Source organism: Mytilus californianus, unplaced genomic scaffold (assembly GCF_021869535.1).
Source record: "Mytilus californianus isolate M0D057914Y unplaced genomic scaffold, xbMytCali1.0.p SCAF_7, whole genome shotgun sequence".
In the NCBI taxonomy this organism is placed as follows: domain Eukaryota; kingdom Metazoa; phylum Mollusca; class Bivalvia; order Mytilida; family Mytilidae; genus Mytilus; species Mytilus californianus.
In genome coordinates, this window is record NW_026262723.1 from 79420551 (window position 1) to 79441266 (window position 20716).

Below are 20716 nucleotides of genomic sequence, written 5' to 3' on the forward strand. Positions count from 1 at the left end.
TTATCAATTATCTAACTGTAAATTTACCAATTTGTTATTAAGAAAAACCCGTGAAACGTTGACTGGGGTATAAAAATATGGTCACCAGCTGGATTTTTCAATCCGGCAGTAAAAAAGCACGGTAAAGATGGCCTTCCATTTGTCTACGAGGGAAGCATAAATACGCAGACACGCACGGTCAGAATGGGGACGTTTACTGCATCGTGTATGAAGAGCGCCACGATCTCAGCACTTTAAAGAACCCTTGCAACACGTTCCAACACTTTGAAGGGTCCGTAATGTCCTGTTGCAAAATTAATCTTTTCAGAGGCAATCTAAATTACCAATACTTTCCTCTGGTGACCTAATTTGCAGAACCATACATTATACCATACAGAATACAGACGCGCATGGACGGATTATTAATGTGCTATCTCACAAAGAAACTGTCTAAACCAACAAGTCTTGGCTCTTACATCTAAAAGCATGCAGTAAATGCCTATTTTAAAAACTGGTTAGATCCTGACATGGATTGAACCACATATGTGTTGCCCTTGTTAGCAGATGACCAGATTACAGGTTGTTCATAAATATACACATTTAGTTTATCAAATCTGTCATAAATAGTACCATTTAAAACTCCGTGCATTTAAATGTTCTCAGGTAATTAAGAACACACCTTTCTTCATCATGACCTTAAAAGAAGATGTTATCAACTTTAAAGTCTAGTGTTTATAAAGCGATTAATTAAAGTCTTTTATTTAATTCGGGTATCTGTTCCTATTATCTTAATTAAACCTACGTACGTAAAAATATTGACATGTAAAGCATGATATTAAAACAATGATCTATAAAGTGATACTTATATATCTATAATGTAACGTAATATGTGTGAAGTTAAACCATTTGGAAAGTATTTTGAAGATGGCAAACAAGTATCTTTTGTTTTTATGTATGTTTAATACATTCATTGTGCCAATTTTATCACAGTCTTCAGACGACTTTAAGAACTTTCTTGACAGTTCTACATACACTAGTTACAACAAAAAAATATTTCCAAAAGAGCAACAAACCGAAAAATTGACGGTTTATATGAAGTTTTACCTAATAGCTCTTACCAATTTTGACGAGATAGCAGGGCAATTAGAGCTAGTTGGCTTTATAGACGTCTCTTGGACAAACGATTTGCTAACCTGGACAACAAGTACTAACCCTATGACAGAAATTTTGTTACCGCAGGATAGTTTCTGGAAACCGTCTCTAGTGTTGTCTAACTCAGTAGAATCTTTAGAAGAATTAGGACATACTAGTTATAAAATGCGGGTAAAGAGTGATGGTATACACACCTGGACAGTTGGTGTTGTGTCCAAGACAGGATGTCCTGTAGATGTATCATACTATCCATTCGACACACAGTCTTGTAAGGTGAAGTTTACGCCATGGGGATATTACGACAATCAGGTAAGGTTACCATTACATTTATCGATGAAGATGGTTTTATGTGAACAATTTCATGTTACTTGGTACCTAGTATTCTCTTTAATTATCATGTACTTTAAATCATACATATGAAAGTAGTATAAATCAAGTGAAATAATTTGAGGACAAAATACGATTCATTAATGTATTTTTAAAAGGATTGATATTAGACATATATACTATAAACTGCTCTAGTGCCATGTTACTTGCTAATTGTTCTATTCATAAGGCAATTTCCTACAAATTATGATAAAACTTTCCTCAAACACGCTCGATGCCATGTGTGACACCCTCTCATTTTCGACCAATGCTATATATTGTTTAAGTTGAGCATACATTAATTTTTGCAATTGGATGGGAAAAAATTACAGTTAATTATAAGGCTGGTAAATACATTATTTCAGGGAGGTTTAAAGTACTTCACAATTTTGTTTCGTTACTTTCTTTCCTTTTTATGGTCTCCAATTACCGAAGCATTGAACAAAACATTACAACATTATCAAAATGTCAGTTCGAATTTAACCAAATGTGTAAGCATGCACTATAACAGTTACTAGCCTATCCTTCATCAGTATATTATCCCGATAAGAGGAAATCACTTCTTAGTTTTTACAATAAATCAATATAAAAAAGCACTTCTTGCATAAGAAATAGTGAAAATGAAAATTTGTACTCTAAAGTGTTATTACCATTTACAAAACTCACCGTAATTAATAAACAATTTATTGTCATTAGTGTGTGAATTTCTATTTGCAGGTGTTTCTTGAAAATACAACAAATGTCATAGACCTGACTTACTTCCAAACAAATGTAGAATGGGACCTAACGGCTACCACTGTCGATCAGGAAACTTTTAATAGTGCAGCGTATTTAACCTACACATTAACAATGAAACGACGACCTGGTTATTTTCTAATCAATATGGTGATTCCAATCGTTATTCTTGGGCTTTTGAACGGCTTGGTATTTCTGTTACCAGCCGACTCCGGTGAAAGAGTTGGTTATGCCGTCACAGCATTCTTAACTTTTGCAGTTTTCCTCACTATGGTTTCTGAAAATTTACCACAAGCCTCCCAACCAATGTCTCTTCTTTGTTATTTCCTTACACTCATGTTGGTTATGAGCGCTTTATCAACTATTATAACAATTATGACTCTGAGAGTGTACCATCAAGACGAGTCAATAGAGATTCCAAAATGGCTGAAACATCTGACATCGTTTCTCACTTGTCGAAAATGTAAAAAATGGCGTAACGATATGGATCCTCCAGAAATAGAACCTGATCCAACAGAAGAAATTGACATAGATACACCACCTATGTACAATTATGACTATGATTTAGATGATATTCAGTGGAAGACAGTGGGAGAACTTTTGGACTGGTTTTTCTTTATTATGTTTCTCATTGGAACAATAACTGTGGCAGTCTTTTTCTTAGTTCCCTTGGCGACTGCTGCTTAATCAAATCTAAATATATACCAATCAACAATGATACGATTTGCACAATTCAAAGATTTGTCTTAAATTTCACTGTAATGGCATTATAAAATATTGTGTACATCATTATCAATTTAGAATATGTATATTTCCCATTAATACTCTTTTTCATTACGTCATCTTTCATCTGATATTTGAAAATCAATCATATGAACAAGTTTTCAATAATTGTCAAAAAATTTAGTTTCGAAGCTGTAATTAGAAAGGTATATCATGACTTACTGTTTTAATCTTGTCGTTATTCTGAACGTATCAAAACCAGCTTCCGTTTGAACATTTTATATATCGGCATGATTCTATTGTCACTGTTCAAGTACAAGATATTGATAAAATATTTCTCTGGAACATCGAATTTACTGGGAGATTTACACTCTATATATAGGCGTTATGAAATGATATATAATAATAATAAAAATGGAAACAATGGGGAAATGTCGTTTAATTATATTCAACCGTCCCTCAACATATATTTCTAGTTATATGTTTGAGCTATTCAGTGAAAGTACATACGATACGGTATATAACGGATCGCTAGCTTCGTTTCATTCATGTTAGAGACCCATGTACGACGCCTTCTTCATAAAAGAACATGTCGGCTATTTGTGGCACAATTGGTTCCCACAGGAATGCCGGCTTTCTGTTACAAGACAAGTTCCACCAAACAACATGTTGACAAAGATATGTTGTATATATTCCATTTTAATTTATTGATAACTATTTGTTAGACTGAGAGAAATTTTCCTCCTTAAAGAAAAAGTATTTAGGTTGATGATTAATTTTGTGAAACAAATCTAAACCATTTCCTTTAATCTGTCTGTAAATTTAGAAGGAACGAATGTGTAAAGGGTGTGTAATTCGTGTTATTTAAGAGAGTTTCTTTGGTGAACTATTTCTTTCAACTTATCTATAAACAAGAAGATGTGATATGAGTGCCAATGGGACAACAATCCATCCAAGTCACAATATGTAAAAAAGTAAACAATTATAGGTCAAAGTACGGCATTCAACAAGGAGCCTTGGCTCAAACCGAACAGCAAGCTATAAATCTGTTTGTTAAGAAGGAGTGAATTTTGTGTTAAGGGTGAGTTAAATTATTAAATACTATTGCATGAGGAGAAGAATTTTAATTGTATTTACTCTTATACATTTTGTATATTTCTCTAAAATCCGCATCTGATTGACACCACTCCTTTACGGTATGACATTTTACTGTAAATCTGAAGTCTGGTTTTGATTGACAATAACAAATATTTTATTGATTTGGAAAGAGTTTCAGTGAACTGTAAGAAATCTTCCTTGGATAAATATCAAAGTCTGCACTTTTTCATTTCTAAATTTTGGGAGATAACTGATAAAAATGCTTCTACGGTTTACAAATGCAATGCCGTATATAGGGCAAGGTATATTCATTTTTATGGTTTCAAATAGCAAAATATCTACCAAAGGAAAGTTTAGGGAATTTCCTATAGTTTTATTGAAACTGAACGAATCTGAACATGATCTGTTTATTCTACATATGAATGATAAGAGACTATGTTATGTGTCAGTAAGACAGAAACAAACGATATATACAGATCAGCATACGATCTTCAGCATTAAACAGGTGTCTGTTTTTACATATGTCAAGCTCTATAAATCGTACCGAGTCTAAAATTGAAAGTTGTCAAGTAATTTAACAGAGACTATCAAAGATCTGCCATTAATACCAAATTCCATAAGGATTAAACACATAAAGATATCCCGGAACTGCTTCGTTACATATGTAGCTGTGCGAGATATATTTATTTCTTTACAAAAATTCGTCTCCTTATTTATTTATTTCTTTAACTTTTTATAAAGGTTTTGCGTATGGAAAATTAATGAATACAAAAGTCCTAACGGCTTACAATTGATTGGAATGGAAACTAGTATAGAGATGTGTTCATCAAAGTACCGTTCAATAGCAAGTTTTTGACTATGTGTAATTTAATTTAATTTGATACGATGTATTGCATTTTCGTATATGTAAGAGAATGATAATCCCTTTCTTCATGAATAAGTACGAGCGTTAGCGAGTACTTATCATGAAGTAAGGGATTATCATTCTCTTACAAACTTAGAATATTGTAAAGTGCTCAAGGCTCAATTGATCTATTCAAGAATTAGTTTCATTGTCAGTGCAATGTTTATAATTGATGCATGACTTCCTTTTTCGGCATGTCATTTATGGATAAGTTTCAGTGATGTGAGGACTTTCTTATCATTTGGGAAATATTTAAAAAAAAAATGCATTATAGATATTAGGTGACACAACAGTAGAAAGAAAAGGTAGGAATTGTACGTTTCCTGATTGTGATTATGAATGTAAATCATGTAATATTTTAGTGAGGAATTATCCTTTTTCATTTACAGTTTAAATCAATTAATACATTTGAGTTACAACTAAATTTTATTTCACAGCCAATAAGATTTAGGTTATTTTTTATCTGAAAGAATTTTTTTCTTTTTTTTTTGCATTGCTTTGGTATTGTTTAATTTTATAGTAATTTGAAGTTATTAATATTTTCATAATAAAATTCACGGTACCAATTTTACTGCACCAGTAAACTTCAACTTATTTTGAGATTTTTGTTTGTTTCACAATTTAACTTTTAGTCAGTTTCAATCACTGTGTGATAAATCCTTTCAATCTGATAAATGTGCTTCGGGGCAGTTGTAACTCATTCATAGAAACTCTTTGTTTTGAACTGTAAATAGACCCAACTTATAGGATAATCCCTTACCAAGAACATGATTTACATTCATTCTTCACAATTAAGAGGCATCCAATTCTACAATTTCATTGGTCGAGAGTACTTTGCTATATTCTAATCTCAGTTATAACTGATTTTCTGCGTTTAACGGCATTGGTTAGAAGTTAATTATTTCAGTACACACATATTTTAATCTTTTGACGAGTTTTTTCAACCACTGTGTCGATGCCACTTTTGGTGGCCGTTTCGTCCTCGAGTGTATCACCAGCCCAGTAATCAGCACTTTTGTGTTGCCATGACATATCATTGATAAATTTACTGTTGAATTATTCGAAACACTAAGTTTTTCTATACCGAGTTATAGACTGCCTTAGCGTATATAGCAAAACCCGTTAGAGTTACCGGTTTTTAATGCTTTTCAACTTCATATTCGATTTGGACTTCTAACAGTTTTGATTCGAGCGCCACTGATGGGTCTTTTGTAGAGTTATTAAGCTCGACAATCGATTGTGATTAAAAACATTTTGAAATCAAGCATCTTACATAGTTCATAAATCTATATCAACTACTGAATGTTATAAGAACATGAATGGCGAATATCTACATGTTTTTCGTCATTGCTCTTCATTAAAAAATAAGAATAATAACAAGGGAGTAACAAAAAGTATAAGTCTAAGAAGGCCAGACAAAAACGATCAAAGGAAAAACCGCCATACGAAAACTAAATATTAAGCAACGCGATTACTACAAAAATCTTACATGAGCTCAGTTGCTTCGGAAAGGGACTTTAGCATTAGTCGTATTACTTAGGACTACGTTCGGTGATAAAGTCACATTATATAATAAGTCGTATTAGTGGCAACCCATGTACGACGAAAGTGAAGTAAGTTCCTACGAAAATGGAACACATTCGTGGTCATATGTGATACAGATATTCTATTACTCAAAACCAGGTCAAAACTTTCCGTAAACTCGAAGATACGTAATTGCTTTATACCATGTGTAGTGCATTTTCATTGATGCCACTGCTGGTGGCGGTTCCCCTCCCCGAGGGCATCACCGGCCCAGTAGTCATCTCTTCTGTATTGACATCAATTATCATTGATATGGTCATAATTATAAATTAACTGTTTACAAAACTTTGAATTTTTCGAAATACTTAAGATTGTCTACCCTAGGAATAGATTATCTTAGCTGTACTTGGCAAAACCTTTCGGAATTTTGGGTCCACAATGCTCTTCAACTTCTTACTTTACTTGGCTTTTTAGTTTTTTTTTATTTGAGCGTCACTGATGAGTCTTTTGTAGACTAAACGCGCGTCTGCCGTACAATAGTTTTTTTTTTATCTTGGATGATGAATATATTTCTAAATATTTTGTTGATTTGTTTAAAGGAAAATATATCTCTAGCTTAGATAAGAAAAACGCATGTGTCTTTTTGTGTAAAATACAAGTTTTTCGATTAAAATGGTTAGAATATGCTAACATGTGTATTCCGAAACAGATATTGAAAGCAAGGAAACAACTATAACCTGGTAGAAAATTCAATTATCTTCTGCTAAACAGACAACGTCTGATTTATTTTCAAAACTCCATTTAAATTTACTTTCGTTTGAATTATGTACCTGATAAAACAGAAGTTGTATGAATTCTACAATTTGAAAAAGTAGAGTTTGGTTCAGAAAAAAATCAAAAGGAGAAAAGTCCAATATTGGCTAATTTTACCGTCGGATGTACCAAACTAAATGCCTGGTATCTTTGATCAGCTTTTACAACTACTGGGTCGATGCCACTACTTGTGAACGTTTTGTAAACTATTGTATCACACTCCCAGTAGTCGATACTTCTGTACTAATATGAAATGTCATTGATACGGTCATTTACTGTAAATTTACTGTTTATAAATTTTGAATTATTCGAAACACTAAGGTTATTTTTACACCAGGCCTAAGCTGTATTTCGCACCATTTTTTGGAACTTTTGGTTTTTAATGCTCAACTTCGTATTTGATTTGGCTTTTCAACTATTTTGATTAGAGCGCCACAAATGAATCTTATGTAGATAAAAGGCGCGTCTGGCGGACAAAATTAAAAGCCTGATAATCTGCGTTTTTACATTTACAACAACTGGGTCGCTACCACTGCCGGTGGACGTTTCGTTCACAAAAGAGTTTACCAGCCTAGTAGACGTCACTTCTGTGTTGATATGAAATATCATGAATACGGTCATTTACTGTAATTTTACTTTTATAAATTTTGAATTTACACTTGGGTTTTTTTACCTCCTGGTATAGACGGCCTTAGATATGTTAAGCACCACTTTTTGTTTGAAATGCTCTTCAACTTCGTATTTGAGTTTGCTTTCCAACTATTTGAATTTGAGTGCCACTGATAAGTCTTATGTAGACGAAAAGACGGTCTGACGTACAAACCTATAAGCCTCATCTTTCATGAGTTTTTACCACCTTGCGTAATTATTAATTGTTCTTTTATACGCCCTTTTAGGAGAGGACTATCTAAGTTGTGATAACTTGTGTCTGGTCCTTTTTGCTATATGTAATAACAAATAAAATATGTTTAAATGAAATACGCCCTTTTAACACTACTATACTATTACTTGTGTAGCCAGATTATACTATGACTCAGTAACATTACTCTCATATTCTTTTTGAGCGGAGTGTGGCATTTGAAAACAACTTATTTTTCAATGTTTCTGATGATAAATAAGCCTTCAAAAATGCATTTAGACTCCTCTAGAACTTTAGAATACGCGATGAAGTTTTTACTAAGTTTTTTTTAAAATGAGTCTATTGTCAGTTTGTTAATTTTATTTCTTTGAATATTTTGTTGAAGAGTGGGATATTATGTAGGAACAATTAGAAGAGAATACTATGACAAATGCATTGGCGGTGGTTTATTTGCTAAGGTATTATACAGTGCATTGTTCAAAAAATAAAACAAAACTAGTTTTCATCGATTTGTTTATTAATTGCTATAACAATACCCACTTGCATTCATTATAATGGGCATGTTTTCAAAATTAAGTATAATTCTTTCAAAACAACGATTTTTATTTTGGAATTAAACCAAGAACTAAACTGATACAAATTGTCACGACCACTATCTAACAGCTCTAATTACTTTAATCATTACACGAGTTTGTAAAAAAAAGCAAGTAAAACAATACATGGCATTTCAAAGTTCATGTTCTGTTATAATTTCAATACACATAAATTAGTCCAATATTGTCATACTCTACAATTGCAACGTGTGATACACACCATTAACACAGAACAATAAGATCAGTCTTACATTAAACCAATTTATTATGACGACTGAATTTCTTATACGTAAAATAAAATAATTAAACTTTGATAATAATCTCAAATTAATATAAACTTACAAGCACTAATTTGACTAAAACAATCAGATATACCAGTAAGATATTATCTTACCTTCACCGCATTTTTCACTTTAGTTGACACTTTTTTAAATTCCTTGCTTTCAATAGGTGCCAATAATGAATTGTGTCCTTTAGATTTTGTCCTATCAGAAATGTTTCCGATAGAATTGCGTCGTTGTGAAGACTTTTGACCATTTTTGCTGAATTCACCGGATGGATTACTTATTGACTTCCGTCGTCCAGTTGAAAATTTTGTTGTTTGAGATGAAGGTCTATTTGCTACATTGATATTTGAAACCGATTTACGTCTTTTATTTTTCACTTGTTTTCTGTCTTTGTCATACTGTATCGGGTTAAGTTGTTGCAACCTTTCAAGTGCCATGTTGAGACGTATCTGGTCTTCCAAGTTCTTTTTAACCTCCACATCCAGTGTTTGTTCCGTGTTAGATTCAGTTTGAAGACTAGTGTCAGATGTAGTATCCAATGGTAGCTGAAAGTAGGTCTGTGCTTTTCTTTGATTGTCAATTGTCTTTTTCACTTCGTCTCGAATACTTTTGATATCAACGTGAATTCCGACAGAGGCCAGGCGATTAAGTCTGAGTTCATCCAGTTTATTTTTTCTGTCGTTTATTTCTTGAAGTTTCACTTTCATAGCCATTGAACGTCTTTGACGTAAGCATGTCCTTTCTTCAACAGATTTCACAACTTCATTTATTGTTTCGTCGACTGTTCTGTCTTCATTAAACAGATCATCTGTGGCGATGGAAGACATTATTACTTGTTAAGATATAGACGTTTTTCTTAAGTACATTAAATATATTTTATAAATATCAACCTTCTTAGGTTTATTTTTGTTAATGCATTCAAGCCGTATTAACTTCTCCTTTCACGTTCATTCAAATAGAAACATTAACGTTTTTGAGTCGAAACATTTATTCATATATTGAATTCATAAAAATTACTATTATCAGCATTTTGAATAAATATTGTAACCAATGTACTGATGATAGAAAATGTTAAGTATAAGTCCAAATTGAGTGAAAGAATGTTAAAAGTTTTTTTTAAATATATTAAAGGTATAGCATAAGTTAAATTCATTAAGAAAGGTTTATCCGATTATGACATTTTTGCGAGTTCATGCAACCGTCCTGTTTTGTCCAAAGTGTCAGTCTGAATTAGCAATTGTCGCTGTCTGCCATCAGCCAAAGAACATGTGAAATAAATGATAAAAACAGACCTATTGTTGTTAACTTCTATTCCATTTTGGTCTCTGGTGGAGAGTTGTCTCATTGGCAATCATACCACATCGTATTTTTACATATACAATTTTGAAAAGTTGTTGAAAGGTGCAGGGTAAGTTTATCTTAAAGTCGCGATATAATGTTTAGGTTTATTACGAGTTCAAGTAATCCCTTTTATCAGATAGGTTCCGACTGGACTATCGCTTGGCTCGTCATTGTCAATTTTCCCCTAAGATTTCATTTTTACACATTTGAAATTTGCGCATTACTTAAGAGTTTTCTTTTGGTTATTTTGAATATTAATTTATTAAATGTTCATTAAGACTATAATCTATCATAATTCATGTATGAAGTCTAGACTGTATACTGTATAGAATTTTACTAACGTACTACATATGAATTGTTCGGGATTAATATTATTTAGCTGCACAATTATTTCTATGTAAGTTGGACAGATTATTATATTAGTATCAGTTCAATGGGGTCGGTTAGGGACGGTATCTCGGACTTAAATTCCTCTGTTGAGGACAATTGGATTATTTTATGTCATACGTCATGTTTCACTGTAGGCGGAAGGGTTAGTGTCTTTCAAACATCTTAAACTATTAGTTCTACTGGCTCCTTCGTACTATTTCTCTGAAACATTATCAGTTATGACACTATTTTAAGTTCATGTTGGAATGTCTATCTGCTTCTATGCAAAATACCTGCATGTTTATAAAAATAAGGATTTTTTATATGATTGCCAATGACACAACAATCCACAAAGAACAAAGGACAAAGATGTGAACAATTACAAGTACAGTTGTCAAAACTGAGAAAAACCCATATCGTATGGTAAACTATAATACATATATAGAAGCACCAAATGATTTAGTCTGGTCACTCAACGTCGATCACGATCTAACACAATCAATTATGGTTCAAATTAACAAGAAACTACTTTTTCTTAATCTTCGAGGGGAAAAACCAATAACACTTTACTCTACTGCCTGACACACTGACAATTTAGTTTCAAATGCAGTTTGATATGTTGGAATGTGACCATAAATAATTCTAAAACGTGTTTTTTTCTTTGTTAATTCGCATTGGGTTATGTGTCGTCTTTTGTGTTTTCATCAAAAGTACTGCATTTTACGTTTCGTTACTTTGCTGTATTATTGAGGAATTATAATCATTTTGACAGACACATTCATTTTTTTTTATTTGTTCCATCTTTTCTTCATACAACAGCTTTTTTTCAGATTTTGAAGTTGAATCGTCATTTGCATTCACGATCAGATCGTAACCTAAGTTACTTATTGTTTCATGATCATTATTTCTAGATATACCGTGTATTACATAACGAAACTCGAAACTCTGAAAAATGGGGGTGGGGTGGGGGGTATGATTCTTACTAAAAACATTCGGATTCCCAATTTTGAAGTTTTTGCCATTTAATTTAATGTTAAGTTTAATCTTAAATGATGTGTTATCTGAATTTAATGTTATTTTGGTTATCATTGAACAATAAAAATATAAAAACAGCACGTAATAAATTAAAGCGTCCGGAGCACTTTTCTGGATTTAACGTTAACTTCATCAGGAACGTTCAAAGCCGAATATTTGAAAACCAAGGATGTATAAGAACCTAAACAGTTGAAGAGCTTTTTAACTAACAAAAGGGCCTACAAAATAGTCAAATCCATCTGAGACCAACTTCACCTGAGGAAGTTGAAACTTTAGTTTCTTTATAATTTCATAATTTATAAACAGACAATTTTAGAAAGGTTTGTTATACATCATGTCAGTACCGAAGTACTGACTACTGAGCTGATGACACCTTCAGGGACTGATAGTCCACCAGCAGAGGTATCTACACAATGCTGTAAAATATGAAAACAATACGTAACGTCGTTGTAAATGTCATGCATCCGAAGCGCTTTTCTGGATTTACCTTAAAAGAGGGACGAAAGATACCAGAGGGACAGTCACACTCATAGATCGAAAACAAACTGACAACGCCATGGCCAAAAATAAAAAGACAAACAGACAAATAATAGTACAGATGACACAACATAGAAAACTAAAGACTAAGCAACAGTACATGAAATGAAACATAAGATATATAACTATATCAGATATTATTGCTATTTTGATTGTGATTATATCGAACAACAGTAAGCTGATATCGTAATCTGTTTACAACTAGAAAAGGGATTAGAAGAATAAAAAATTAATCCGTGAAATATAAATGTAAATCCAGAACACGTGCAACGCTTTGTATGCGTAGATGTCTATAGTACATGCTAGATAAGATGACATGCAAATAAATCCATAGCTTTTATATATACTTAAACTATATTATTTTGTTTATGGAAAATAGTTTTGAACTACGCCTAATAGCCTATAAACATGCAAGTGGAATTTATTTTACTCTACAAATCGTTATGCGTGTGTTTGCAACAGCTTATTGGAGTTTAATCAATTTGATTTACATTAAAAAATATTAAATAAAGAATTTGATATCACAAATCGGTCAAATTTTACAACTAATATAGTGCGTATAAGAATAAAAGGTTATATTATAATAGTTTTTGGTGTTTTATCTTTTGGTAATAGTAGTTAACCGTTTGTCGAAAATAAACTGACAGCGCCATGGCAAAAAAGAAAAGAAAAAGACCAACAGACAAACATCATTACATAAAACACAACAAAGAAAACTTAAGACTGAGCTACACGAACACCATCAAAACTGGGGGTGATCTCAAGTGCTCCGGAAGGATAAGCAGATCCTGCTCCACATGTGACACCCGTTGTGTTGCTCCTGATAGTACAAACCCGGTGGTAAGTCTAATTCGATAGGTCACATTCGGGGAGAAGGGGACGGGTTTGTAGTTACGACAGTTGGAACATATCTGTTGTGATGGCGTCCGTAAAATTTACGAAGGGATGATTCAACTTCACTACTTGAAACTCTTGGTTTAATAGCTTCCTTGTGAGCAGCAACTCTCTATCAAGGAAATGATTATAGAAAAAATGCAAACCCTGGAATATCGTATCAACTGGGAGATATATACTCCGTATGGGCGCTACTGGAATATTGCTACATAGAAATGGAAAGTTCACAATTGTGAATCTGAAAAAATCTCTTTTGTCGTAAAGTTTTGTTTTCAACCGACCCTCATTGTCAATTTCTAGATGTAAGTCAAGATATGAGGCATACTGAACTGTATCTGTTGTATCCTTTATCTCATGTTCGATGGGATAGATGCGTTCAACATAGTCACTAAATTTTGAACTATTCAGTGAGAGAACATCATCTATATAGCGGAAAGTTAAGTTAATGGATACTGCTAACTTATTTTCTTTCTTCCATTCCTGTATGAAGTCAGCCTCATACGAATAAAGGAACAAGTCGGCAAGATGAGGAGCACAGTTTGTTCCAATTGGAATGCCGATTGTTAGTTGTCCTCCAAACGTAACAAATTTGGTGTCAATCAAGAAACAAAGTATCTTGGTAATGTCAGTTTCAGTTTCAAAAAATTTACAGATCTAACATTTTTGGGCTCAACTTGAGACGAATTATATATGTTTTTATATTCTTACGAAACAACGAAAAAGAGTGTTTTTTATCTGTCGCTTTCATCCTTATGTAGGGCCTTGTCCAAGAGTGTATATATGTATGTATATATGCATGTTCGGATGAGTCGAAATTTTCCCCGTGGCCCCGAACAATATTCCATATAAATGAGTCGAAATTTCGGTCGTCTCGAACCAAATTTACGGTTCCAGGGTTAACAAAATCATTTAAATTGCTTTGGTTAATATCTCAAACAAATACACATATACAGATGGTATTGTTTCAGCTTCAACAGTTTCAATTTTTAAGCAGTTTCAATTCTTTCAGCTTACTCTCAGTAACTGCATACAATTTAATTCGCATTTAAACATCTAAGAATATTTCTAAATATCCTTTTGTATAGAATAGATGGACTGGTTTCATCGTTAGCAGCCTACTCTCAGTAATTGCATACAATTTAATTCGATTTCAACCTCTTAAAATATTTCTAGATTTCCCTGTTTATAGAATAGATGGACTGGTTTCATCCTTAGCAGTCTACTCTCAGTAATTGCATGATAAGTATTACATTTATATAGTGTTGTCTTTATTTTGTTGTGTTTTTGGTATTCTGTTAATATTGTATTGATTAATGAAGTGCTTCTTCTACATTTTTTTTTATATTGTTTATTCTGTAGTTTTTCGTCTATTTTCCCACTGGGCGAACAGTGACGGGACGTATTTTGATACTTACAAAACTAGGTTAACCCTACCACATGTTTATGTGTCTGGTCCGAGTCTAGAAAAAGGATTTTTATTTTGCTAATATATTCAAACTCCTTAAAAGAATTTGGCTATTGTTTCAAGTCACGTATGGTCGTATATCTCTTCACGTGTTAAAGTTTTATACATCCGGGACTTTCAAAAGTTTGAGTTTCTTCCCTGATGAAGGTGAATCCAGAAAGTGATTTGGACGCGCGAAATTAATAAAGTGCCATTTTCATTTCCATGCAACAAATATAGTTAACCTATCACTTATAGTATACGAGAAACGGGCTTAAACATGAAAAAAAGATCGATCAATGAACCCTGAAAATGGGGTCAATGTCAGATGAACTCTGTAAGACAGACATAGACATCTTACAATCACTCCATACACCAAATATAGTTGACTTATTGATTATAGTATCGGAGAAACGACTAAAACACAACAACTTAACAATGACCAATGAACCATGAAAATGATGTCAAGGTAAGATGAAATTTGTCAGACAAAAATGTACACCTTATAATCATGCCATACACAAATCATATTTGACCTATCGCTAACAGTAGAGAAAGAGACAAAACCACAAACACTTAACATTGACCAATGAACCGTGCAAATAAGTTCATATAAACCTACCGGACTGACATATTCACCTTATAATCATTCCATTCACCAAGAATAACTGGCCTACTGCTTGTAATATTTGAGATATTGACTTGACCACGAAACTAAACCATTATCACAAGTCCATGAAATTAGGTCGAGGTCAGGTGAACACTGCAAGAATTCCATATACCAAATACAGCTATCCTTTTATTTATTATCAATGAGAAATCTATATGAAAAAAGCTATATTTTTTCAAGCATCCACTGAACCATGATAATGAGGTCAAGGACGGTAGACATATGACAAATGACACTCCATAACATGAGAAATCTGTATACAAGGTATGAAGCATCCCCGTTTTCTACCCTCTGAGATATAAAGCTTTCTACAAGTAATTACCACCCGATTGTAATCCCTGTGCCTGTCATTCTGTCATCTCTGTCGCAGGCCAGAAATAAAAACTAACATACGATGCAGAATGAAATATATATTAAAAGAATCAATAAACAAAGCATGCTAGTAGTATACATTGTATTTCTACTTCAGAAACAATATTTCCTCAACATCTATCATAAAGCTGTAACGGTTAAGTAAGCTACAAATATTATCAATATCGTTGAATAAAAGAAAAAAACATAAATATTATCAAGAATTCGTACGAAATCCTTGGTTGTTGGTTTCTTCTTTTGGTCACTCACATCTAACATAGAGTTCTTTTGGCGATATTTGGAACAAAAAGAGATAAAACATCGCTGGAACCTAGTCACATCCGACTCATTAGACCCATATAACTTCATATTTATTATATTACACATGGTTATAAATGCACTTGTCACGAATAATAGTATAATGTAAATAACCATGAAGGACATCGGATTTGATGTGGTTGGAATTTTATCAGACACCAGTGTTAAAAACACCATGTATGATAACAGAATAGTTATTCCAAAAGACAACCGTTCGCCGCATTCTATAGGTAACAAAAATATCAAAGGATTGAGTAAAGCTAAGACAGCCGTAGGTGTGAAAACCAATACAGTGTAATAAACTGGTTTTCTCTTAAAATTAATAACTACCTCAAAAGAACTTTGATGATCAAGATCAACTCCAACTGATGTACTTTCCAACTCCCATTGTTGACTTAGAATGAGATGCGAGTTCTCGGTAGTTGCGCTGATTGGTAAAAGTCTGAGAGTGTCGTGATAACCAAATCCAGAAAGAAGTAATTTACAAGAATGTGAATCAAATGGAAACTTTAAAACATCAACAGAGCACTTGGCGTTTAACACTGATCCTGGTGTCCAGATAAGACCGCCACTGTTGGTCATCTGAACGTTAAACGATGAATCAGATCCAATCCATGCCAGAGTATCTGCACCATTTACAAGAATAATTTTAGGTGTCCATACCTTTGACTGTGGTACAATTATTTGTTCGATTCCATCAAACAATGTTTTGTTCCATATTAGAGATTCATCTGTCCAGAAAAAACTAATAGCTCCCACTAGAGACAGTATACCTTCTACTTCGTTAAAGCTGTTAAAGGCAAACAAATGGAACATCACATCTATGTTAAGTTTACCGTTGTCAGTAGGCATAGGTTGTATCTCTGCATCATAATCCTTAAATACAAAATCATGTAGGCCCCTATAGGTTGATATATTACCTCCTAACACACAGATGATACAGCCAAATAACATTAGAAGTTGTATAATTCCCATCCCGTGTCCGAACATTTGCGCTGTAAAATATAAGTTATGAAATGCCGTATTTGAATACAATTTCAGGAAAAAAATTGATCGACCATTACATCATGGCTACTGTATTTGTATAACCGAAAGATTTAATTGGTTTGTTTTATATAGATGCATTTGCAACGGATGTGATTTCCTCAAAAATAAATATTACTTTTGTGTTTTATAGTTGACACATTCATACAGATCGTCTAGAAATATGTGTTTATTGTAGAATTTCAACCACTTAAATAGGTTTGATGTTAGTTAATCAAAGACCATGTGAAGAAAAGTTTTGTATTATATATTTGCATATGAACATTATGGCTATTATCACTAAATGCATCTTTGCAGCCATATGTCACTTAAAATTCGCTACAGAACTATACCCAACGTTTAGAAAAAGTAACCTGCAACTAATTCATGAGCTATAGGAATGCACAAAGTTCAGAAACATTCAAAAATAAATTCTTTTATAAATTTCAACTTGGCATAAAAGGTTATTTTGTCATTTATATCAGAATTAATATGTATCTATTTTTTTTATAGACTGGGTTTTTGTTCTACAAAATCTGCGATAATGTTAAATATGATCAAATATGATTTGTAGGGCTTAAAGACATTTTTTTAACGAAATTAAGTGAGCCAATGATTACCTGTTGACATTGATAACCTCCTAAATTTACCTATAGGTGTCGCTTTATGTTTCATTATGTTGTTGGGTTGCTGTCTCATCAACATACACCTCGTGTAACCTTTGATTCATACTCAAATTCCTAGATTCCTTTAAGTTTTTTATGGATAATTTGCAAAAATCATTTGTTTTTTTTTTTTAAATAGTGAGCCTGAAAACCCTTAGAGATTTTTACCAAAATCCTTGATTGATTTTGAAACCATCACTCATATCAAATACACGTAAACCGTTTATACTCCAGTGTTTTCTTGTTGACCGAAACAAATATATATATATATATATAGTTTTGTAGCGACAGACTCAATAACTAACATTTCTGTACGTCTCTCTTCGTTTCATGAGATGAGTAGATGATCATTCCTGTACACTCAAGAATACTTAGTATATTGTAATACCAACTCCCGAAGCGAAAGTAGATTTATTAGGAGATAAGGCGGTAGCGCAATGCTAGGCTGCGTTGACATAGAAGTTAGAGAAAAAAAATTTGGTTCAAGAACCGGTCGGACAGGAAATAAAGAATCAGATCTACTTTAACATTGTTAGGTTGATTTTCTAGGCACTTTATATACATACATATATTTAAGAACATCCGTTGTTCGACCTGCTAGTCAAATGCGTTTTGTTAAAATATACTTTGTCACTCTTTTGGTCTTTTGGAAAATGTTGTTTGTGCTGTATTTAGACCCCTTTACCAGGAAATTTGTTTTGCATGCACACGTATTAAAATTGCGGTTTTTATCCAACGCAATCATATGTTTGAACGTTGTTTTCAATTTAGACTTGCAATATATATAAATATATATTCATTTTATCCAAATTTAAAGAAGTTGATTCAAAAAGCGAGGTAACTCCGATTTTTTCATTTTACAACATATTCTACTATTTTTCTATTGTGTTGTTTTGCTACAAAACAAGATCAGTAATCCCAATTTTGTTTGATTTTCTTGCCCATCGTCTAGTTTCTGTCTTTTCGTAAGAAGGTTTTCCTAATTAACTTTAAAAACATGGAGCTCCAATGAAAGGAAGCTTATCGAGGATTGTTTTAGATTAAACTGTTTAATACGGCACTATTATACTTACCTAGTATAATAGTTCAAGTTTTAATTTAGCATCGAATTGGTCCACTTATATATGGGAGATCATGGGACTGTCTTAGTGAATTTGTCGCAGTTATATAACAATCAGGTCAGATGCAGATCTAGGATTTTGAAAGAGGGCACCAAGGCAACGGTAGGAGTGGGACTTCTACCTTATATGTATCTCCATAAGCCACCCTCCCCTAAATCCTCTGCGGACGAAACTGAGAACTTGTGAATCTTAAGACATACAATAGCTTAAATTTTTCAAAGATGTACGAGTATCTAAGAAATACACACACTCATTCATTAATCGGAGTACCTGTGAATTGGCAAGGTATTGTATCAGCTTCAACAGTTTCAATTCTTTAAGCAGTTTCAATTCTTTCAGCTTACTCTCAGTAATTGCATACAATTTAATTCGCATTTAAACATCTAAGAATATTTCTAAATATCCTTTTGTATAGAAGAGATGGACTGGTTTCATCGTTAGCAGCCTACTCTCAGTAATTGCACACAATTTAATTCGATTTCAACATCTTAAAATATTTCTAGATTTCCCTGTTTATAGAATAGATGGACTGGTTTCATCCTTAGCAGCCTACTCTCAGTAATTGCATGATAAGTATTACATGTATATAGTATTGTCTTTATTTTGTTGTGTTTTGTTATTCTGTTAATATTGTATTGATTAATGACGTATTTCTTCTACATTCATTTTATATTGTTTGCTCTTCAGTTTTTCGTGTATTTTGCCACTGGGCGAAATAACAGAGACGGGACGTATATTGATACTTACAAAACTAGTTAAACCCTACCACATGTTTATGTGTCTGGTCCGAGTCTAGAAAAAGGATTTTTATCTTGCTAATATATTCAAACTCCTTAAAAGAATTTGGCTATTGTTTCAAGTCACGTATGGTCGTATATCTCTTCACGAGTTAAAGTTTTATACATCCGGGACTTCAAAAGTTTGAGTTTCTTCCCTGATGAAGGTGAATCCAGAAAGTGATTTGGACGCGCGAAATTAATAAAGTGTCATTTTCATTTCCATGCAACAAATATAGTTAACCTATCACTTATAGCATACGAGAAACTACAAATTTTCACTTCTTCGTACTATGAACATCAAAATTATTTCATTTCTCCTTAAATTCTTGCACCTGTACAGGAACTTTTATCTAGCACTTATTGTATAGTTTTATTGTTGATATTCACCTCATATATACCAAGTGTTAAATTAGTTTTATTGATATTAAAAAAAATTCTTGGTATTCCTAAACGGAAGATTTTATACACACAGAAGAATAAGTATACTTAACAACAAAATTATTTTCATTTACCTGTGTATAATATGACGCAGGTTTTTTCAAAAGTGATGATTTTCTAAATATTGTGTTACATTTCACAGTGGTATCATACTTTAACTTTGTTTAAACCTGTTTATTTGCTTTTGACCTTAATTATTTATCCCTTATAATTTTTACTAACTATGTATTTGCATTCAGGTATCACAGATCAAATTAATTCGTTCATTGTGTGTTAATTTACGTTTTTTGATTGAGTTAAGCCTTCCAATTGATATTTTATAATGTGTCTTTCTATGTTGTGATGTTATACTATTGTTTCAGAAAAGGGAGAAGGTTTGGTACCATTAAAACGTTTAATCCCGTTACAAATGATTGCACCTGTCCTAAGTCAGGAATCTGATGTACAGTAGTTGTCGTCTGTTTATGTAGTTCATACGTGTTTCTCGTTTCTCGTTTTTATATAGATTAGACCGTTGGTTCTCCCGTTTGAATGGTTTTACACTAGTAATTTTTTAGGGCCCTTTATAGCTTGCTGTTCGGTGTGAGCCAATGTTCCGTGTTGAAGGCCGTACCTTGACCTATTATGGTTTACTTTTATAAATTGTTACTTGGATGGAGAGTTGTCGCATTGGCACTCATACCACATCGTCCTATATC

At 32.8% G+C, this 20716-nt stretch overlaps 1 protein-coding gene across 1 annotated transcript; it reads left to right on the forward strand.

Moving 5' to 3' along the window:
- The first annotated feature begins 783 nt into the window (after positions 1 to 783).
- LOC127708239 (neuronal acetylcholine receptor subunit alpha-6-like) lies at positions 784 to 3387 on the forward strand. The gene is made up of 2 exons (XM_052213083.1): positions 784 to 1440; positions 2215 to 3387. The coding sequence occupies exons 1-2, from the start codon at positions 904 to 906 to the stop codon at positions 2917 to 2919; spliced, it is 1242 nt and encodes a 413-aa protein (XP_052069043.1). The 5' UTR covers positions 784 to 903; the 3' UTR covers positions 2920 to 3387.
- Positions 3388 to 20716: the final 17329 nt, after the last annotated feature.